Source organism: Orycteropus afer, unplaced genomic scaffold (genome assembly GCF_000298275.1).
Source record: "Orycteropus afer afer isolate SDZICR_OR568_19922 unplaced genomic scaffold, OryAfe1.0 scaffold00078, whole genome shotgun sequence".
NCBI lineage: Eukaryota > Metazoa > Chordata > Mammalia > Tubulidentata > Orycteropodidae > Orycteropus > Orycteropus afer.
In genome coordinates this window covers 4,875,542-4,899,361 of record NW_006921665.1, presented here as the reverse complement: position 1 = coordinate 4,899,361, position 23,820 = coordinate 4,875,542, and the positions used below count along the sequence as shown (strand labels likewise).

The following is a 23,820-nucleotide window of genomic DNA, read 5'->3' as shown; positions in this document are numbered from 1 at the left end:
CAGCAAGGTGCAGTTGGGTGAAATCCCCAGTGACTGAAGCCCTCCCTATATACATGGCCATGCTTGTTCACACCTATCAGATGGCCACCTACCAGAATATTAACCTTAAAAGACAAATAGGAGATTTTACAAGCCACAAAGAAGAATGAAAGATAAATATAATTGTTGCCTTGATTCCTCAAATTTTGGAGAAAGACTAGGGGAAAAATCTCTCTAAAATTAAGAGAAATGGAGTTATCACTGTCAGCCCATACATTGTACTGGAGCAAACTGAGAAAACCATGACATGTAAGAACAAATGTTTAGTTTGAGGCAGATTGTCTATAAAATCCTACCACTGCAAGATTCATTACAAAAGACATTTGACTCATAAAGCTGATTTTAAAAAAAAGCATAGAAAAAGGCTAGCTAGATGGGTTTTAAAAAGCAAGGTTAATTGTTTAGAAATGAGAGTGACCAGTAAACTAAATGATTTGCTTGAAGAACTTTATAGATTTCATGTGTTTAGTAACGGATGAAATGGAGAGGTTTTGTTAAGGAGAAAGAAGAAAGAGATGTTCTCAACCAGCTGAGCTGCTAATCTTCCCGTGGAGGAGTTTATAGTTACATAGTTAATATTAGAGCGTAGTAGTAATATCAGCTAACACTTACTAAGTGCTTACCATATCTCAGATACTGTTCTAACCATTTTCCACTTATTAAGTACTGCAGACCTTTGGAATTGTCCTAATTTTAGTTGTGGCTTTAAACATTTTGAGCAAGCTTAGAACACAAGGTTTGGTGATATTTCTATGTTCCTTTCTATAAAATTACCTGTATCTAGAGAACATCAAATCTTTATCTTTTCTTCATTATTTTCTCTGTGATATGGTGTAACTTTCTAAACTTCTTTTTGATAACTTGCTCTATTCTATGTTGACAGCTTTATGGGAATCACGTTCTTTTTCCTCTTTTTTTCCGTAACTGTAGAAGAGTTCGGTCTGGCAGTGGCATCTCTGCTATAAGCTTATCCTCTGTAGATCAAAGGTTACCAGAGGAACCAGTTTTAGAAGACGAACAGCAACAGCTAGAAAAGAAATTACCTGGTAAGGTGGTCTTTATGTTTTGGTTATGCCATGTAGATATTTTCTCTCTAAGGCAGACATGGAGGTCAAAGTAAATTTAGTTTTGGCATGTTTGCTGTGGTCTTTTAACTGAGGTTAGTCCAGAAGGAGATACTTTTAATGTTCTTTTATTGATGGATATATATAGAGAAGTAAGAACTTGGTTAATGCATCCCTGCTCTAATTTTTCACTTGAAATCTGATTAAATGCTACAAAAAAAGAAAAAAATTTCATAAATGTTATGTGTAGAACACTAAAAATTAATAAGCAGTAAGGTGGATGCTTACTACCACCATTGCAGAAATAGAATATGATATGAACTCATCTACTATTATTTTTATCACATTATGGGAGAATTGAAAACTTTTTAATAGCAGGAGCCTATTTTAAATAGTCCTTATTTATAATAGATACCTACCACTTGCCTGTCAGTTTGTCATATTGTGGTAGCTTGCATGTTGCTGTGATGCTGGAGGAGGCTATGCCACTGGTATTTAAAATACCAGCAGAGTCATCCATGGTGGACAGTTTTCAATGGAGCTTCCAGACTAAGACTGGGAAGAAGGATGGGGTTCATACACTTCTGAAAGAAATGGCTACTAAAAACCTCACGAATAGCAGTGAAACACTATCTGATATATTACTGGAAAACTTTATGAAGAGCAGTGAAATATTGCCTGATATAGTGCCAGAAGATGCGCTCCCCCAGGTTGGGAGGCATTTAAAGTACGGGGAAGAGCTGCCTCCTTAAAGTAGAGTCGGCCTTAATGATATGGATGAATAAAGCTTTCAGGACCTTCATTTGCTGATGGGGCATGTGTCAAAGTGGGAAGAAAAAGCTACAAACATTCATTAATAATCAGAACGTAGAATGTACAAAGTATGAATTTGGAAAATTGAAAGTTGCCAAATATGAAATGGAATGCATAAAGATCGATACCCTAGATATCAGTGAGCTGGAACAGACTAATATTGGCCATTTTGAATCAGGCAGTTATGGTTTACTCTGCTGGGAATGACAGATCAAAAAGGAATGGTGTTGGGTTCACAGTCAAAAAGGACATTTCAAGATCTCTCCTGGAAGGGGGATCTATGGAGGAGATCCTGGACAGAGAGGGAGAACAATGTGGAACAAAACTCAAAATCATTTTAAAAAAAGGGGGGGGGGAATTTGCTGGTCTGATAGAGCCTGATGGAACCACTGAGACTATGGCCCCTAGCTGCCCTTCAGGTCTGTAATTGAACCCACTTCTGTGGCTTCCAGCCAAACAAAAGACAGGCATATGAGCTGAACATTTACATTAGGTAGATATATTCCTTGCAGAGATCAATCATGGGAGAATAGAAGGGCTGTGTATGCACAGGGAGACAGGTTGGATGACAGAGTGCATGGGAGGGAAGGACATAGGGAAGTGGTAACTATGGGGAGGGAGTGGGAGTGAAGCTGTTGCATTGTGTGAGATTCAGTCAACGTCATGAGACAAAGTGTATGTGAGCTGCTATATGGAAAGTGAATTTTCTCTGTAAACTTTCACCCAAATCACAATAAAAATTGTTTTTTTTTTTAAAAAAAGAATCTATTCTGAAGTATAGTGCTATCGATGATAGGATAATATCCGTACACTTACAACTAAGACCAGTTAATACAACTATTACTCAGATTTTTACACCAACTGCCAAACCAAAAGATGTAGAAATTGAAGATTGTTAACTAACTTCTGCAGTATGATATTGACCAAATATGCAATCAAGATTTATTGATAATTACTGTTGATAGGAAGGCAAACATTGGAAACAAAGAAGCAGCATCAATAATTAGAAAATAAGGCCTTAGAAATTGTAACAGAGATCACATGATAGAATTTTGCAAGACCAACAGCTTATGCATTGCAAATACCTTTTTTCAACAACATAAACAGCAACTGTACATGTCAACCTTGTCAGATGTAATATGCAGGAATCAGATTGACTACATCTATGGAGAGAGCTGATGGAGAAGCTCATCACTCAAAACAAGGCCAGGAGCTGACTGTCAAACAGACCATCAGTTGCTTATATGCAAGTTCAAATAGAAGTTGAAGAAAATTAAATCAAGTCCACAAGTACCAAAATATGACCTTAAGTATATCCCACCTAAATTTAGAGACCAATCTGAAGAATAGATTTGATACGTTAAATACCAGTGACCAAAGACCAGATGAGTTGTGTAATGGTATCAAGAACGTTATACACGAGGAAAGAAAAAAGGTCATTGAAAAGAGAAGGAAGAAAAGACCAAAATGGGTATTAGAAGACACCCTGAAACTTCCTCTTGAACAGAGAGCAGCTAAAGCAAAAGGAAGAGATGTTGAAATAAAAGAGTTAAACAGATTTCAAAGAGTGTCTTGAGAAGACAGAGTAAAGTATTACAGTGAAATGTGCAAAGACCTGGAGTTAGAAAACCAAAAGGGAAGAACACACTTGGCATTTCTCAAGCTGAAAGAAGTGAGGAAAAACTCAAGCCTCGAATTGCAGTATTAAAGGATTCTGTAGGCAAAATATTGACCAATGCAAGAAGCATCAAAAGAAGATGGAAGGAATACACAGAGTCCCTGTACCAAAAAAAAAAAAAAATTAGTCAACGTTCAACTATTTCAGGAAGTAGCATATGATCAAGAACTGATGGTATTGAAGGAAGAAGTCTGAGCTGCCCTAAAGCAATTGACAACAAGGCTCCAGGAATTGACAGAATACCCATTGAGATGTTTCAAAAAATGGATGCAGCACTGGAGGCACTTACTCGTCTATGCCGGGAAATTTGGAAGACAGCTATCTGGCCAACTGGAAAAAATCTATATTTGTGCCCATTCCAAAGAGACGTGATCCAACAGGTTATGGAAATTAGAAATTACCAAACAATATCATTAATATCACATGCAAGTAAATTTTTGCTGAAGAAATTGAAAAATGATTGCAGCAGTATATTGCTAGGAAAATGCCTGAAATGCAAGCTCAATTCAGAAGAGGACATGAAATGAGGGATATCATTGCTGATGTCAGATGGATCTTGGCTGAAAGCAAAGCATATCAGAAAGATATTTGCCTGTGGGTTTTTTTTTGTTTTTTGTTTTTTGACTATGCAGTCTACTGTGAGGATCATAATAAATTTTGGATAGTTTTGCAAAGAATAGGAATTCTAGAACACTTACTTGTGCTCCTGAAGAAACTGTACACAGGTAAAGAGGCAGTTGTTTGAACAGAGCAAGGGAATACTACATCATTTCAAATCAGGAAAGGGTGTGCATCAAGGTAGTATCCTTTCAGCATACTTACTTAGTCTGTATGCTGAGCAAATAATCTGAGAAGCTGGACTACATGGCATCTGGACTGGTGGAAGAGAAATCAATACCATGTAATATGCAGACACCACAACCTTGCTTGCTGCTGAAAGTGGAGATGACTTGAAGCACTTACTGATGAAGATCAAAGATTACAGTCTTCAGTATGGATTACACCTTAACATAAAGAAAATGAAAATCTTCACAACGGACCAGTGACCAACATTATGATCAATGGAGAACAGATTGAAGTTGTCAAAGATTTCATTTTACTTGGATCCACGATCGGCACCCATGGAAGAAATCAAACAATGTATATTAAACTGGGCAAATGTGCTGCAAAAGGTGTTGAAGAGTAAAGATGTCACTTTGAAGTCTAAGGTGTGCCTAAGCCAAGCCATCGTCTTTTCAATCATCTTATATGCATGTGAAAGCTAGACAATGAATAAGGAAGACAGAAGAAGAAATGATGTCTGCAACCTATACAACTATGAGACCAGAAGAATTAAATGGTGTCCGACTACCACTGTCATCCACTTGGAAGGGGATCTGTGTAGGAGATCCTTGATTGAGAGGGAGAACAATGTGGAACAAAACTCAAAATCATTTGGAGGGAAAAAAAAAAAAAAAAAGATGGTGGGGACCAGGTTTGCTGGTCTGACAGAGCCTGATGGAACCACTGAGACTATGGCCCCTAGCTGCCCTTCAGGTCTGGAATTGAGCCCACACCTGTGGTTTCCAGCCAAACAAAATACAGGCATATGAGTTGAACATTTACCTCAAGTAGATATACTCCTTGGAGAGAACAATCATGGGAAAAGGAAGGGCTGCTTACGCACAGGGGACAGCTCAGGGGGCAGGAGTGTATGGAGGGATGGACACTGGGAAGAGGTAATTATGGGGAAGAAGTGGGAGGGGAGCTGTTGCAATGTTGTAAACTGTGGTCAATGACATGAGACAAAGTATATGTGAACTGCTGTATGGAGAGTGAATTTGCTCTGTAAATCTTCACCCAAATCACAATAAATAATAAAAAAAAAAAAAAGAAGAAGAAGAAGAAGAAGAGATGATTCCTTTGAGTTGTGATATTGGCGAAGAATGCTGAAAATACTCTGGACTGCCAGAAGAACAAACAAATCTGTCCTGGAAGAAGTATAGCCAGAATGGTCTATGGTAGTGAGGATGGCCTGACATGTCTCTTGTACTTTGGTCATGTTGTAAGAAGGGACCAGTCACTTTAAGGAAGATACTGTGCCTGGTAAAGCAGAGGGTCAGAGAAAAAGTGGAAGACCCTCAGGCAGAAGGATTGACACAGTGGCTACAATAATGAGCTCAAGCATAGCAAGGATTATGAGGATGGTGCAGGACCAGGCAATGTTTCTTCTGTTGTGCACAGGGTCATTATGAGTCAGAGTTGACTCAGTGGCACCTAACAACAATGTGAAAGGTAAGTTCATCATTCCATTAAAATCTTTTTTTCCTCCTATTAAAATACTTAGACATCTATGAACTATTAACAATGATGTGATCATTGTTACTAAGAAGGAAATGAAATTTATTTTGGGGGTCTCTTTATGTTAAATACGTTGCCAGTATATTTTGTTGCATTTAAAGTAGTTGGTGGTTTATTGACCTGCTCGGTATGCTAGCTTCCCAGTTTACTCTTTCAATTACTTTTTACTTCTTGATGATAAACTCATTGAAAATGATCTGTGTACAAGGCTGTGTTAAGTGTGGTGAAAGATATAAAGGTTAAGAAAACATGGATTTAACTAGAGGATTTAAGACATCCATATAAACAGTTATCAAAGCAGTGCATAAGCATGGTATGTTCTTCAAGAGAGTGTTATAGGTGCTCAGCAGAGATGACTGCGGTTGGTGTAGACTGAACAAATCATGAGAAATTAAAATCTTGCTTGTAGTGGTCACATTTGACTTTAGGCTTCAATGATCAATTGTGAAAGTGAAGAAACATTTCAAGTTTTGGTAACAATGAGAATAACGCTTCAAAGGCAAGTAAGTACACAGATCCTTGGAATTTGGAATTATTTTCTGTTGATAATAGATATTCACCTAAGGTTTTTGAAATAGAAGTAACATTATTAAAAGTGTTTGTTCATGCATTCATTATTTCAACAGACATATATTAAGTACCCCTGTATGTACCAGGAGTAGGAGTCTCTGGGTGGCGCAAACAATTAAGTGTTTGGCTATAAACCCAAAGATTGGTGGTTTGAACTCACCATAGGTGCCTTGGAATAAAAGCCTGGCAATCTCCTTTCAAAAGATCACAGCCATAAAAACCTAGGTAGCACAGTTCTACTCTGAAGGACATAAGGTCCCCATGAGTTGGAATTGATGCAACAGCAACCCCCCCCCCATACATTATCAGATACTGGAATTAAAAGATTCATAGAACTTCCAGCTTTAAGGTGGCATAGTAAAGAGAATGCTTCCTCCTGAAAACACTAAAGGTGCAAAAAGAACCAGAAAATAAAAACATACTTGCCATTTTGATCCTAATAACTGCAGGTATGTGAGGTAGGGCTATGTAAAGCAGTGGAGACCAAATAGAAATGTGGGAAGCAGCAGCCAAGGATGCCCACAGCCTCAGATCGCAAGACAAAATGGTGAAGTGACAACTATTGACATAAATTTGGAATGATGGGAATGGTGTGTAGAGGCTGGCAGTTAGCCATGAACAGATGTTCTTGGAACATATTAAGAGCCATAGAGGATAGGATTAAGAAAAATGAATAGAGTAACATGGATGTAAACAAAGAGTCAGAGATTAAAGAGAAAAAGGATTGACCTGGAAGGTAGGTCTAAAATTCATAATTGATATCCTCAGAGAAGGAAACTGAGCAATAGATTGTAAAAAGGTATTTCCTGACTGTAAACTACAGAATGATTGTTGTTGTTGTTGTTATGTGCCGTCGAGTCGGCCCCGACTCATAGCGACCCCTCCTTGGGTTTCCGAGGCAGTATCACTACGGAAGTAGGATTGCCCAACCTTCCTTCCGAGGAGTGGCTGGTGGGTTTGAACCACCAGCTGTCTGGTTAGCAGGCAAGTGTCTTAGCCACTATGCTACCAGAGCTCCCAGAATGATTAGGGCACAGCTTATTCTTCATTGTGAAACACAGACTGCTCACCTTCCTACCTCTTCTTCTAGAAATTCTCTTATTGGTTAGAATAGAAAACATGCCAGTTACAAACCAAGTGGAGAATAGGTTAAAAAAAATTGGTCTTTGGAATAAAGGATCAATTGCTGAACCACGGTCATGGAATAGATGGGCAGGGATAGAATAACAGGGAAGGAAATTGAGTGATGATGTGGAACTGCGTTAGAAAGATGGTTCTTGAAAACTGTGTTTGGTGTAAGTAAAGGTTAGGTGCAGGGCTTTATTCATAGTTTTTTTTTTTTTCTTTTGTTACCTTGTTCACGAGATAACAAAGGTCACAGGCAATAAGGATGGAAAGAAAGCTTGGAGTCTCAGGCTTGGGTTTGTACTACAAATTTCAAATATACCAGTGAGTTTTTCCTTTGAAGGTAGTATGTTAAAAATCTTAACTTTTTATAACTGATCTATTTCTTATTTTAAAGTAACATTTGAAGATAAGAAGCGTGAGAATTTTGAACGTGGCAATCTGGAACTGGAGAAGCGAAGGCAAGCTCTCTTGGAACAGCAGCGCAAAGAGCAAGAGCGCTTGGCACAGCTAGAACGAGCAGAGCAGGAAAGGAAAGAGCGGGAGCGCCAAGAACAGGAGCGCAAAAGGCAACTGGAATTGGAGAAGCAACTTGAAAAGCAACGGGAGCTAGAACGTCAGAGAGAGGAGGAGAGGAGGAAAGAAATTGAGAGACGAGAGGTAAGCAGCTAGGGAGTAACCTCTTAGTAGGTGCATGTACTCTTGTGTGGACTCTGCCCCTCTCTCTCACCCTCCCACTTTCTCTTTCTCTCTAGAGTTGCACAAGTAATATATAAATAGAGTCCGTGTGGTCTTTTTTTCTCCTCCCTCTCATCTTCCCTCCTCCTTCCTTTGCTTTCTTGTTTTCACAATTCAGTGCCTTCACTGTAGTCACAAAGTTGGGCAACTATCTCCACTATCTAATTCCAGAACATTTTCATCATCCCAAAAAGAAACTCCTCCTTAGTCATTACAGACACTCCTCATACCCTCCTCCCCACCAGCTCTAGACAACCACCAATCTATTTTCTGTCTTTATGGATTTGCCTATTCTGGATATTTCATATAAATAGAATCATAAAATATTGCAGTCTTTTGTATATGGTTTCTTTTACTTAGCATAATATTTTCAAGCTCATCCATGTTGTAGCATGAATCAATATTTTATTCCTTTTTATGGCTGCATATTATTCCATTTTATGAATATACTACATTTTGTTGTTTATTCATTCATCAGTTGATAGACATTTAGGTTGTTTCTACTTTTTGACTGTTATAAATAATGCTACTATGAATATTCACATACAAGGTTTTGATAATACAGTCTTGTAAAAAATTAAAAGTACATATGTTTCTAAACGTTTTTTCTGCATTTATACACATATATAGGAATATAAAGGTTTATTTGTTGGAGAGGTGGTGGGATTTTTTATTATCTATTTTTTTTAAAAAGCCATAAATTATTCTTCCACAACTTCTTTTTCACCCTTAAAAATATGTCCTGGAAATATTCATTACATTCTATGGAACACTTCACAAATTTGGTGCCACACCTGAGTAGAAAAAACTAACTTACTGCCATCAATTCAGATCCGACTCATAGAGACCCCTCCTTGGGTTTCTGAGGTGGTATCACTACGGAAGTAGCTTGCCCAACCTTCCTTCCAAGGAGTGGCTGGTGGATTTGAACCGCCAGCCTTCTTGTTAGCAGTCCAATGCCTTAGGCACTATGCTACCAGAGCTCCCACCTTAGTAGAGGCTAAGCTAATTCATCTATCTTTGAACTGTTAATATTACTACAGAAGCAAATGTGATGATTCTTTTTTGTGTGAATGAAATAGATTTCAAAGATGGGAAGATTTTCCTTGTAGAAAAGTAAGAATATGTTGGTTTCTTCTCCTGATGTTTACTTCAGAAATTTTTTACCCAGAAACTGCTTTTTATTCATACTGGTATACACAGATACTAACAGAATCTTATTTTGTAAAACAGACAACCACAAGATAGACAATTTTCCTTCTGTTTAAATAATGACACTTTAAAGTATTTGCTCAGAATTATTTGATAGGCATTTAACAAGTGCTAGGCATTTGGAAGCTCTGGTGGCATAGTGCCTAAGGCATTTGACAGCTAACCAGAAGGTTGGCAGTTCAAACCCACCATCCACTCTGTGGAAGGAAGACTGGGTGATCTGCTTCCATAAAGATTTATGGAAACTCAACAGGGGTCACTATGAGTCGGAATCAACTCAATCACAGTAAGTTTGGGGGTATTTTTGGTTAGGCATTGTTACTCTCTAGGGACGTACTATTGAGCAAACCCTCTAGTTGTCCTCCAGATCGTTACAGTATGGCTGGAAGACAGGTACAGAAGAGACAATTATAATAATGCATGCCTAGTGCTCTGATCGTGGACTCTGCCTAGCAGTTGTCTGAGGCAGTGTGGAAGAAGGCTGACATTTTCAGAGAAATTACAGAACCTTTTGGGCTGAAAAGGAAATGAATAATTAGGGAGGTAGGGTCACAGACTTTTAAAACTTGGGATAAGTACTTCTTTTTTGATGGGAGAAAATGGAATCATTTTGTTTGTTTTCTGTCCTGGAGGTTTTGGTACATTTTTATTAGAGTAAATAAATGTTCCTTGCTCTTTGTGAGTCAGTAAATAAGCAAGAGCAGTTTTATTTAGCACACCAAGTGTTCTTGAAGACAAAGAATTTCATTCCAGTGGTGAAATAATCCTGTTAGCTTTCATCTTATGTAAATAGAACAGTCAATTTTAAATATTCCTTTTTCCTCTATGGAAGGAATACTGTATATTTATAAAATTCTACTTACACTGTGCTGTAATGATTTCTTATAATGTTTTAAAATATTTCAGCTCTGACAAAAACTTACTGTATTTAACTTCTATTAAGAAATGTTACCCAGAGGGACCGAGTAGTTGATCCTGCGGGCTTGGGACCATAGTCGCAGGGGACATCAAGCTCAATTGGCATAACATACTATACAAAACATTGTTTCACCTCCTACTTTGGCGAGTAGCGACTGGGATCTTAAAAGCTAGCACGCTGCCATCTAGATGCAACAATGGGTGTCTCCTCGTCAAGAAGAAAGAAGAAAACCAAATGAATGGAAACAATCAGTCCTAGCGACTGGTACACCATCTGATCTGCAACCTATACAACTATGAGACCAGAAAAACTAGATGGTGCCCGGCTACCAATGTCATCCACTTGGAAGGGATGTACGAGATCCTGCATAGAGAGGGAGAACAATGTGGAACAAAACTCAAAATCATTTGGAGACAAAAAAAAGAAGGTGGGGACCAGGTTTGCTGGTCCAATAGAGGCTGGTGAAACCACTGAGACTATGGCCCCTAGCTGCCCTTCAGGTCTGGAATTGAATCCACACCTGTGGTTTCCAGCCAAACAAAGAACAGGCAAGTGAGTTAAACATTTACCTCAAGTAGACACACGCCCTGGAGAGAACAATCATGGAAGAAGGAAGGGCTGCTTATGCACAGGGAGACAGCTCAGGGCGCAGAAGAGTATGGAGGGATGGACACTGGGAAGAGGTAACTGTGGGGAGGAAGTGGGAGGGGAGCTGTTGCATTGTAAATTTTGGTCAATGACATGAGACAAAGTATATGTGAACTGCTGTATGAAAAGTGAATTTCCTCTGTAAATCTTCACCCCAATCAAAATAAAATTTAAAAAAATAATAAAAAAAAAGAAATGTGTGAAAGACAGTGATGATCCAGGCTTCCTTCTTTGAGCCTGACACCCTTAGCTCCTTAAGTTGTTCCTCACTTAGCACAGGATTTTAAATCTTTTAGTTGTTCTGCCTTCATATGCAAACAATGCATGAGTCAAGATGAAACCATAACAAAGGGTGGAACCAAGATGATGTGCTGTTGTTAGATGCTGTTGAGTCAGTTCTAATTTTTAGCAACCCATGTACAACAGAGTAAAACACTGCCTGCCCACTCCTACACCATCCTCACAATTGTTGTTGTTGATGCTTGAGCCCCTTGTTGCAGCCACTGTGTCAATCTATCTCATTGACAGTCTTTCTCTTTTTCACTGAGTCTCTGCTTTACCAAGCATGACATCCTTCTCCCGGGACTGGTCCCTCCTGATAACATGTCCAAAGTAGATGAGACCAAGTCTTGCCATCTTTGCTTCTAAGTAGCGTTCTGGCTGTACTTCTTCCAAGACAGATTTATTCATCCTTCTGGCAGTCCATGTTATAGTCAGTGTTCTTAACCAACACCATCATTCAAAGACATCAATTCTTCTTTGATCTTCCTTATTCATTGTCCAGTTTTTGGATGTGTATGAGGCAATTGAAATACTGTGGCTTGGGTCAGGTGCACCTTAGTCCTCAAAGTGACATCTTTTACTTTTCAGCACTTTAAAGGGATCTTTCACAGCATATTTGCCTAATGCAATATGTTGTTTTATTTCTTGATTGCTGGTTCCATGGGTGTTGGTGGGACTAAAGACTGGATATGACTTGGAAGAGTATACAAAAGAGGCTGAGCTGTTAGGAAGAAAGAGTGCTAAAAAGCTGCATGCCTGCTTCAGAAATCCTCAAACCTGAGGGCTTACATGCTGAGGGTGAAAGGGGAGGGGAAGTTGTCTCTGTAGAGGAGAAAGGGAGGAAGTCCTGACCCAAATCACAAAGGGGACCAGAGATAGGATATATCAGGAATAGGATGGATGGGAACATTTTTTATTGGAATATCTGCTAGGAATCCTACTTGCCCACCATCCAAGTGTGCAACTGTGAGGCCTAAGTCCTAAGGAATGTGAGACCTGAGTCCTAATGCCCTCCAGATAATCCTTTAACCAGGAGTCTTTAGTGCCAGGGATTCCAGCATGTCCCCCACGCCTCAGAGCTTTACTTGGCTCCAGCACATCCCCCACGCCTCAGGGCTTTATCTCCCCTCCAGGTAGTTATTCTCTAACCAGGAGTCTTTAATGCCGGAGATTCCAGCACGTCCCCCACACCTCAGGGCTTTACCTCAAAGCCCCTCCCCTCCTTTTCTACCCCCTAGCAATGACCAATCATTTGTACCCCTTTGCCTTGGTGTTACTCCACCCTATATTTTTCCTATAAAAATGTAATAGTAGGAGAGCACGGGGACTTTTGCCCAAACCGCTGCGTCTGTATAAACTGAGACCCTAGCTCGAGCTAGCTAATAAACTTTCCTTTTGCTTTTGCATTATCGAGTCAGTGGTAAGTTCCTCGCGCTGACACTCCTTTCAAGACCTGAGTCCAACACAACGAGCTCCTAACCTACTGAGGGATGCTTTCTATTCCCATAGGTGGAGAGGAATTGCTGCTTTGGATCAAGTTCTGATGAAGATAAGGAGTGGTAGAGTGGGAATAACCAATAACAGAAACCTTGTGACAGGAAGTAAAATGGAGACCAGCACAGTTAGGCACTCATTCCATACTTGAGAATAAAGATGTCCAGGAAAGAGTTTCTGAAAGGAAAGTTTGCTCTGAATAGGACTCTGGCTCTGCTATGGCAGAATAGCACAATGGGGGAGGGGGGAGGCAGAAAGTGACAAAAAGAATCAATAAGCTATACAGGGACCTTGCTCACAGGCTCAGAATTTTAAAATAACAGGCACCAAAATCCAGCTGAAGGACAAATGGTTCAGTGTGGCAGAGACAGCTTGCTGTCCCCGAAAAAAAAAAAAAAGTTGTATCATTTAAGAATTTAGAAAATTAATAAATCGTCTGTTTTTATATATCACAGGCTGCAAAACGAGAACTTGAAAGGCAACGACAACTTGAATGGGAACGGAATCGACGGCAAGAACTACTAAATCAAAGAAACAAAGAACAAGAGGACATAGTTGTCCTGAAAGCAAAGAAAAAAACTTTGGAATTTGAATTAGAAGCTCTAGTGAGTGAAGTTTGATTTTGCTTTGGAAATATACCAACCATTAAAAATGGTAATAATTCTTATTTTTTGTTTGTTAAAGAATGATAAAAAGCATCAACTAAAAGGCAAACTTCAAGATATCAGATGTCGATTGACCACCCAAAGGCAAGAAATTGAGAGCACAAACAAATCTAGAGAGCTGAGAATTGCTGAAATCACACACCTACAGCAACAGTTACAGGTGAGAATATATGCTCCTAAAAGCTTTTAGGCTTGCATGATTTTCTCTAATTCAGTCCATTCATTTATTCATTCAGCAAACTTTGAGCATCTACCACGTACTAGGCACTGGAATGCAAAGATGAATTGGGCAGGGTCCTTACCTGAAAGGTAGGATGTCAAGTGAAAAACCTCAACAAATGTTGTGCACCAATGCATGCCAGATACTCTTCTAGATATGAGGATCCAACAGTGAAAAACAGAAGCAAGACACTTACAAAATAAGTAAAGTACTCACTCTACTAGAAGATGAAAAGTGCTATAGAGAGTGGTTAGGAGAGGGGGGTGGGAAGGCTGTGACTTTTAAATAAGGTGGTCAGGACGGGTCTCTCTGATTTGAGCACCAGCTAGAAAAGGACTCATCCTTGTGGCTATCTGTCTGAACAAACTGTAAGCAGAGGAAACAGCAGTAGAAAGTCCCTGTGGTTATATCAAGGAGGCCAGTGTGGTTAGAGTAGGAAGTGAGCCTGGATCACCTGGGACCTTGTGGTCCGTGACAGGACTTTGGCTTTTACTGATAATTGAGACAAGTGCAGTGAAGTATTTTAGTGGGTATGAGAGATAGAGGTACAAGGAATAGTTGGATACATAGTGTATTACTACAGGAAAGCAAACAAAACAAACCTCATTGCATTCAAGTCAATTTGATTCCAACTCATAGTGACCCTATAGGACAGAGTGGAACTGTCCCATAAGATTTCTAAGGCTGTGATCTTTACAAAAGCAGATTGTTACATCTTTCTTCTGTGTAGCACTGGTGGATTTGAACCACCGACCTTTCAGTTGGCAGCCGAGTGCCATTGTACCAACAGGACTCCTATACTCTAAGCAGTTATCTTTAAAAAAACATTTTATTTTTTGTGAGAATATATACAATAATACATACGCCAGTTCAACCATTTCTACATGTACAGTGCAGTGACACTGATTACATTCTTTGAGCTATGGAACTAGTCTCACCTTCCTTTTCTGAGTTCCTTCTACTTTAACATAAATTCACTGCCCCTAAGGTTCCTGTCTAATCTTTTGAGTTGCTCTTATCACTTTGATCCCATATTTCTTAAGAGTATAATGCTCAAGGCAGACATTTTTTACTATTTAAGCCAAACTATTGTTTGGTTTTAAGAAGACTTTAAAGGATATTTTTGGTTTAAGTTTTAAAGATGATCTTAGGGTAATAGTTTCAGGGATTCATCTAGCTCTCTTGGCTCCAGAAAGTCTAGAGCCCATGGGAATTTAAAATTCTGTTCTGTTGCATCTTAATTTAATTGCCTATCCAAAGTTGACACACCATATTGTTATGTTCTCAGGTGGTTTGGTATCAAGTGTTGAGCTAAGAACCATTAAATTCATGCAGCTACTGCTCTGCGTTTCCTGTTACAAACAAGAAAACCTCACTGCTGTCGAGTCGATTCAACTTATAGTGACCCCTCCTTGGGTTTCCAAGGCGGTATCTCTATGGAAGTACATTGCCCAAACTTCCTCCCAAAGAGTGGCTGGTGGGTTCCTGTTAAGACCTCAAATATTTAATGCAGGGCTAGCTCCATAATGGAACCTCACTAAATACTGCTTAGCTGTTTCACAGCATCTTTATATTATGGTTGTCATTGCTAAACTCATGATTCTCTCAGTTTTAAAATTTTTAGCAGTTGTATACAAATGCTTTGAGACACATGTAAATTATATTCAATTTCCTGTGTATCTTTAGGTGATCATGTATCTGAACTTTGTGATGCTCAGTTTAACCTTCCAGTGAAGTAACAGTAACTGGCTTTAATTCCTGCTGAATGGACAGTCCCACTCACCCCACTTATGCCATGTGAGCATTAATTTACTTGACAACTATTCATTCAGCACGCACTGTGCTTGGTTAAAAACATTTTGCTTCTCACCATCTTCATAAATCCTGACCACCTATGGAGGCTGCCTTTTTCTATTCTCCAAAAAGTAGACTGTTTCAAATATGTGATAAAGAAGGTCTGTTGAAATTTTGCTTCTCAGATTATCTTTTTCAATTCAAAACAAGTGACAAATTTGATAGTTTAGCATAATTTTATCTTTTACATTTTAAACAATGTTATATTTTGAAAATAATTCATTTCAATATGTATCTCCAGCCTTTTTAATCTTTTAATAACATGTACAATTATAAATAAATAATAAATTATAGGCCAAATGCAATTAAACTAGCATAATAACTAAGTGCACATTTATAGTGCAAAATGGCCCACTGACCTTGTTGTCAAAGAAACAATAGAAAACCTCTTTTTACTATGAATAGAAACTGTACAGGACAGTTTCAACTGAAATTAGGCAAATGTGGTGCTTGGCAAATCAGTTCTGGTATATAGTAAACCTAAGTGGCATAGTGGATAAAGCATTTGGCTGCTAAACAGAAGGTCAGCAGTTCAAATCCACTAGCCTCTGCAGAAGGAAGATGAGGCAGTCTACTTCTGTAAAGATTTATAGCCTCGAAAACGAGTTGAAATCAACTTGATGATAGAGTGTTTCTTTAAGTTCAACCCTGTTATCCAAGTTTCAGGTAGAACAGTTCCCATTTAAACTGTTGAATCAGTTTACAGAAAACAGGGTCCCTACATTTGTATTTGATGCTCATGCAATTCAGAGATCATTATTTCAGTTTTCCCTCTGCTGAGTTATACAGAAAGTATATTTTTTAAGCTTATGAATAAGGAGTATCATGGGAGCTATAATTGTCTTAACTATATCTCAGTGAAAAGCATTTGGCAAACAGAGTGAATTCCTTGGCAAGAAAGCAAGAACCACCCTAAGTAGAGATTAAATGCAGTTTCAAAAGAGAGGATTTGGGGTATGATAAGGAAAAGAGTGTGTGAGGACACCAAGAGCTGGTTTATGTCCTGTGCACAGTGAGTTGGGAGTTGCTCGTTTTCCTGTCATTCTTTGTTGCTTTCTTCCTTCTTTCCCAGGAATCTCAGCAAATGCTTGGAAGACTTATTCCAGAAAAACAGATACTTAATGACCAATTAAAGCAAGTTCAGCAGAACAGTTTGCACAGTAGGTGTTTCATTTTTAAAGTTGTCCTTTTCCTTTTTAATGTCAAGAATTTCTTTGCATGAAAAGAGAACATTAAAAAAAAAATCTTTTTTCCTTCACTACCATTTTAAGTTTTTCATATCTTGTGATGTTTTTGTAAACTAGGGGATTCACTTCTTACCGTCAAAAGAGCCTTAGAAGCAAAAGAACTAGCTCGGCAGCAGCTACGAGACCAGTTGGATGAGGTTGAGAAAGAAACTAGATCAAAACTACAGGAGATTGATATTTTCAACAATCAGCTGAAGGTAACTACTCTTTGTGCGCCTGCTACATGCATGTCCTACCCTTTAATTGTTCTAACAGATCAGATGATTCCTTGATGTTTAACACCAGGCAGAAAAATTTATTATCCTGGTTTGTCAGCCTACTTGAAAGCTTTCTTATTTATAGATCAACAGTATACAATGTAAGTTACATTTTTCTCTTTTAAAAAAATATAAAAATGAATTTGGCACCTTTAAATTAGGGCTGAGTGAGTAGCCCCAACATGGTAGCTACCTTTAATATGAATCCCACGTCTACACACCTCCATCTCTTTGTCTGTTTACAACCACATCAAAGTGAATTCCAGAAGCTAGGCCCGGTAAGCTTCATTTTTCTTGTCTTCTTAGAAGACTATGAACACTAAGAATTTTTCTGCCACTTCTTAGCTTCAGAATTGTGCTTGAATATAGATCTTTGTTTTTTACCTCACATTCAAAATTTTTATTGTTAGCACAGTAATTGCTTTTGCCTCATGGCAGAAGTGGTATATGGCTTTGTCTTATTCACGTACAAAAACTCAGGAAAATGTCAAACTCTTAGGGAATCCCAGAGTGATTGGAACACAGCCTCTTTCAATTCAGTGATTTTTATTTAATTTTACAACTTTAACATCTTAAGACTGTTAATTCTTATAGGAAAAACCAGAATGCAGACAGCACAGTTTCTGTCAACAATGATCGTATATTTTAGATTTAAGTAGATAATGGTGTTTTTATCAATCATTTTCTTATAAGATAATGGATCTTATAAGAAATTGGGAGTTACACTTTTTTCCTCCAAATATTTGTTTTCCTTTTCCAATTAAAAACACTTTATACTTAATTTTGGCCACTTTAGTTGTTGATACTCAGAAAAAATTAAAATTCTGTTTGTTATTACTAAAATTAGGGGGAAAACTAGAGAGCATATATTTGAGGGGTTTTTTTAGAATAATATTGTTGCTTAACTTTTTTTTAAAAAAGAATAGTTGAGATTTTTAATTGACCTTTGAATTGAGATTTGAAGCCAAACAGTCTAGACATCTGAGTTTGAAGTATTTGTGCCATTCTTTCAGGGTAATAATAGGAATGAACTTTTCTGAATTGTCCAGTTCTAGGAAATCGTATTTTTGCCAATTTAATGTTTTTCTTCACTTTACTTTCATGCTTATGTAGTGTGTATATAGGTGTGCACAAGCATACATTATTTATTTTTTCTATATTGTATGTATATGGATTATGCATGGTATGTAAATATTAAAAGTATGTCTATAAGTTCTCCATCTCTAGAATAAGCACAATAAAATTATTCATATTAACTATCAGTGTGACCTGTCAGTATTTCAAGGAAAAGGCATATAATAGGGTTGCATTCTACTAGTCTCTTGGAGTAGAAATTGTTAAGTATTCAGCTATCTCTTGAACCCAGGTTGTGGTCCAGATTTCTGTCTTAATCCCAAGATTCCTTTTTTGTAGAAAATTGATTCTCCAAAACAAGGTTCATGTATTAGAAAACGATACTCTAGTGGGTGATTTTTGACAGATTCCTAGAAGATCTATGGATTAAATTATTTCGAGATTGAATTGCTGTTGCCTTTGCTAAAGTGATCTGAGTCACCCTTGCTTGCCTTTCAGTATCAGAGAGTATGAGTATACAAAGACTAACTTTAGCCCTTTTTGTCACTAGACCTTTTTACAAATATATTTCCCCCCCAAGTCTTTCTGTTTATTTATTTGTTTATTTTAATGGTATTTTATTTAATTTTTGGTAAAAGATTACTTAGCAACATAGGTTCCTATTTCACAATCTCCATACAAATTGTTTGGTGACATTAGTTACATTTCACAGAGTATGTCAACATTCTTTTTGTGTTCTATTTATTCCCTTTGCAGGACACTACTTTCCCTGTTCTCTTAGCATCTCATCTTTGCTTTTAAGAAATTGTTGACCTTTTGTTCTCATACTGATGGTTTTTAAGAAGGGCACTGATCTTATAGGTCCTTTATTTTGTGTGCTATTTCACTAAAGCTCCAGGAGCTCTGGTAGCATAGTGGCTAAGGCACTTGACTGCTAACCAGAAGGCTGGCAGTTCAAACCCACCAGCCAAGGAAGGAAGATGGGGCAATCTACTTCTGTAGTGATACTGCTTCGGAAACCCAAGAGGGGTCACTATGAGTCGGGTCTGACTCGACAGCACATAACAACAACAACAACATTTCACTAAAAGGTGATGTCAGGGGATAGGTTAAGTCCTATGTTTAAAGAGTATGTCAGGACTAGATGGTGCCCAGCTACCAATGCCAACCACTCAGGAAAGGATCAAACCTGGAGATCCTGAGTAGAGAGGGAGGGAAAACATGAAACAAAATCCAAAAACTCAATAATGACCAGAATTACTGGTCAGATGAAATCTGGTGAGACTTCCAATACTATGGCCCTGGAATACATTCTGTGCCTGGAATAAAACTCACCCCCAGAGGTAGGCTCTCCGCCCAATAGTTAACACGATGTACACGCAGACCACTCAACTCAGTATTACGGACTCACATACTCTATGGTAATACATTCCTTAGAGCAATAGACCATGGGACACCAGAGGACCAACATTCAAACTGACGAAATGCAGGACAAACAGGAGTGCATACATAGGAGGGGCACAGGGGGAGTGTTACAGGGTAGGGAGGGCAGGAGACTGGGTTAGGGTTGGACATGGCGAATGAGGAATGAAACTAAATGTACATGCTACGTTGAATGTAAAACAAGCTCTTAGGGAAAAAAAAAAAAAGACCAGATGTCACTCTTAACCTGAAAAAACATAAAGAGTATCTCAGGGCAATAGCCTCAAAAGGTCCTCTGTCCACTATTTTTCTACTCTTTCTGCCTTTTGTAAATAAATAAATAAATAAGAATTTGAGTTCCACTCCACATTTTTCTCAAGGACAAATTATTGTGGTCTCAGTGGTGATAGCCAGGCACCATCTAGTTCTTCTGGTCTCAGAATAGATGAGATCGTGGCTCTTGTAGACTTGTTTCTTCTGTTTACTTTTTGTTACCCTCTTATTGTTTTGCTCCTGTCAAGTCAAGACCTATAATGCAACTTAGATGGCTGCTTGCAGGCTTTTAAGACCCTAGACACTACTCACTTCATTAGGATGAAGATCATGATTTTTGTGAACTATGGAATGTCAGTTGACAAAGTTGTCTCATGAGGTCCTAAACTTTCAAACCCAGAAAACCAGTATACTTATTTCTGTCTTTTTAATTTTTATTTTAGTTTTCCATCATTAACTATAAATTTGAGCTAATATGATGAATAAAAACATCACAAGCCAATTTAGCTTTGTTATTTTGTTTAATATCCATTAGTGACTATGTTATGCTGCCTTATAGTGGTTATTTCTAGTATGCATCTCACACCTAGTGAAATCAAAACAGAAGCAGTTAAATTAAAGAATAAAAATATTTATAATTTGATCAAAACAACACAGAGGCAGATTTAATCTCTTGAGTATCTCCTGCCCAGTTTTCTTTGTTGAAGAACTTTTTTCTAACTTTAACACATTCATTCATTATTAACTATAATTTTTTATATGATGAGATAGCCAAGGATGAACCAGCATTCTTACTCTTGAGATTTATTCAATGCCTCTCTTGATACAAATGGTGTTTTTGCTGTAACCACACTAATGACGCAAAAATTACTGCTACCTTGCAGGGAGTGAAACATTGGCAGTTGTCCAGTCATCCCACGCATCTAATCTGATGGTGTGAATTTGCTGTATCCTAAACATTTCCTCCCTCAAAAGGAAACCAGCTGGAGAGGACAGAAAAGAAATTAGAATGTAGCAGTTATATTTTATGTTCCTGAAGATTGCTCACCTGGTAAAAGAAAAATGTAGTTCTCTCTTTATAGACTTATATCGTGAGACTGGAGAAGTACTGTATGGAGTGTGAATTTTTAAATTAGTTGACAAGGACATATTGACCTATATTAAGTGCCTGGCTCCAAAGTGAGAATTTTATCTAGCAAAAAAAAAAATTCTCATGTTTCTTCAGTTTAAAACAAACAACAAAAACTGCTTAGAATAAGCCAGTCACTTATTTTGATGCGTGCTTAATGTTATGTTTCAGTTCCTTAGGTATAAAGTCATGTAGGGAGTAATCAAACAAAAAACCAAACTCATTGCCATCAAGTAGGATCCGACTCATAGCAACCCATCCTTGGGTTTCCGAGGCTGTGTCACTACAGAAGTAGATTGCCAAATCTTCCTTCTGAGGAGCAGCTGGTGGGTTTGAACCACCAGCCTTTTAATTAGCAGTCAAATGCCTTAGGTACTACACCACCAGAGCTCCTTAGCCCAAATTTTGTAGTATCAGACAGGATTGCAAAGTATATGTGTATTTAGTTTCTTGAGAAAGTTTAAAGAGTAAATACGTTTTGTAATTTTCTGTTCTTTCTTTTTATTTTTTTAACAGTCTGCCTTAGTCCTTTGTACCAAAATATCTAGTGTAGATTCATTCATTCAAGGATCTCTCATGTTGGCTTCAGTTTTACCCAACACTGATAATCAAAGATGGAAATTCTCAACTCATTAATTAAAGAGGACAAAAATTACTTTTGCAGTCAGGGACCAGGTAATTTGTTTCATATAAGTAGCAACATGGGAGCTCTGGGGGCATAGTGCCTAAGGCATTTGACTGCTAACCAGAAGGCTGGAGGTTCAAACCCACCAGCCACTCCTCGGAAGGAAGACTGGGCAATGTACTTCCATAGAGATACTGCCTTGGAAACCCAAGGAGAGGTCACTATGAGTTGGGACCGACTCGACGGCAGTGAGTTTTAGTTTTTTAGTTTGAGGTAGCAACATACTGGTCATCTCTTTACAAATGGTTCCAAATTCAGGGCCATAAAGTGTGGTCTCTAGAGTCTTGGACATTTAAGATTCTCCCTGTTCTTGTAGGAATTTAGGGCTCATTCCTCCCTTTGTGAGGGAAGAAAAGTCTACTTTTCCCCATATTAGTGGACCTTTACCATATATATAAGATTGGGTTATGCAATGCTTTCCTCTTGGTTATTAACTGAAAGGTTGGCAGTTTGAATCCACCTAATGACACTATGAAAGAAAGGCCTGGCAATCTGCTTCCTTAAAGATTTTAACCTAGAAAACCCTGTGGAGCACAGTTCTATTCTGAAGCACATGGGGTATCCATGAGTTGGAATCAACTCGAGGCAACAGGTTTGTTTTGTTTTTACCATGTAAAACACCAAACCTAACTCACTGCTGTTGAGTTGATTCGACTCATAGAAACCTCTCCTTGGGTTTCTGAAGCAGTATCTCTATGGAACTAGATTGCCCAATCTGCCTTCCAAGGAGTGCCTGGTGGGTCTGAACCCCCAGCCTTCTGGTTAATAGTCAAATGCCTTAGGTACTATGCCACCATATTTCTATATTAAAAAATAAAAACAAAGATCTGAAGGCGTAAGTATCTTTCTTTTTTCAATTTACCACCTAAAGCAAAGAATCACTTGAGAAAGAAAACAAAGGAATCCTACTAAAATGAAAAAAAAAAAACTTGTTTTTGTTTTTTTAAGTAAGTCTATAGCACAGGAGAGTATGGGAAAGGAGGAGAAATGATAGTTGTTTTTTGTTTGTTTTTTTATTGAAGCTCTTGTGGTAGGAACTCTCCAGTTGGTAGCCTCTGTATTTTTGCTGCCTTTTACATGAATAGTAAATTTTAGCTTTTTGATGATTAGCTTAAATATTCAACCAGTGAGTAAACCAAGAATAATTGATTTTGAAGTATTGTCAGTAGCAAGAATTAATGCTTCTTAAAGTAGTTTTAATTCGGTGGATCAAATTTTTTACCATAAGTTTCTGCTTTTTAGGTGTATTCTATATGCATCAAATATTTTGTCATGCTAAGAAATCATTAGTCTTCTCAAATTCATGTTCCAGAAGCATCAATTTAAAATTATTATCTATGACTTTCTCTTTATACCCATTTTACAGATTAAAAAAAAAGAAAGTCAAAGCTCAGCTTTTTCTGGAGAATCTAATAAAGGGTCTATAGAGACATTCTGATCATTATTTTCCTTACGGCATATATGTATAGTTTGAGCATCTCCTTTTTCCAGTTGAGGGAGCTCTTTCTTCCGGTCGATGGTATAGTGCCTAAGGCATTTGACTACTAACCAGAAGGCTGGCGGTTCAAACTCACCAACCACTCCTCAGAAGGAAGGTTGGGCAACCTACTTCAGTAGTATGCCTCGGAAACCCAAGGAGGGGTCACTATGAGTCGCATCCGACTTGACAGCAGTGAGTTTGGTCTGGTTTTGCTTTCTTCCAGTCAGTGGCAATGGAGGAGGCAGTGTTGCAGTACCTGGCAGTTCTCCTGAGCTGAGTTACCCACTTAAACGTCTTTCTAAAGGTCTTCATGCCCTACTCAGACAACGCGTATCTTTTCAAGACTAGGAATGATATACCATCTCCAGCTTTGTTCTTCTGTTTTCCGTACACATATGAGTCCTAAGTGTTTAAGATGGCCATTACCACGAAGTGCTAAGCCTTCTTTGTAAAAAGTTAATAATCGTTAATTGCTATGAATCATGGAGCATGCATGAACCTCTCCCTGCTGACAAGGGGGGTGTGTGTGTACACACACGTGTGCACGGGCAAGCACTTGTGTTGGTGTAAGTGCTTAACAACTTGGACAAGG

General features: G+C 38.2%; 1 protein-coding gene across 1 annotated transcript in view; it reads left to right on the top strand.

The window, feature by feature from the left end:
- The window catches only part of ITSN1 (intersectin 1), a 217,486-nt gene that overhangs the window by 61,308 nt on the left and 132,358 nt on the right, over positions 1–23,820 (top strand). The window contains exons 10-15 of the mRNA XM_007941304.1: positions 970–1,085; positions 8,027–8,289; positions 13,378–13,527; positions 13,607–13,747; positions 16,734–16,821; positions 16,966–17,105. Of these exons, the coding sequence (XP_007939495.1) occupies positions 970–1,085; positions 8,027–8,289; positions 13,378–13,527; positions 13,607–13,747; positions 16,734–16,821; positions 16,966–17,105 (898 nt within the window). The remainder of the gene's footprint in view (positions 1–969; positions 1,086–8,026; positions 8,290–13,377; positions 13,528–13,606; positions 13,748–16,733; positions 16,822–16,965; positions 17,106–23,820) is intronic.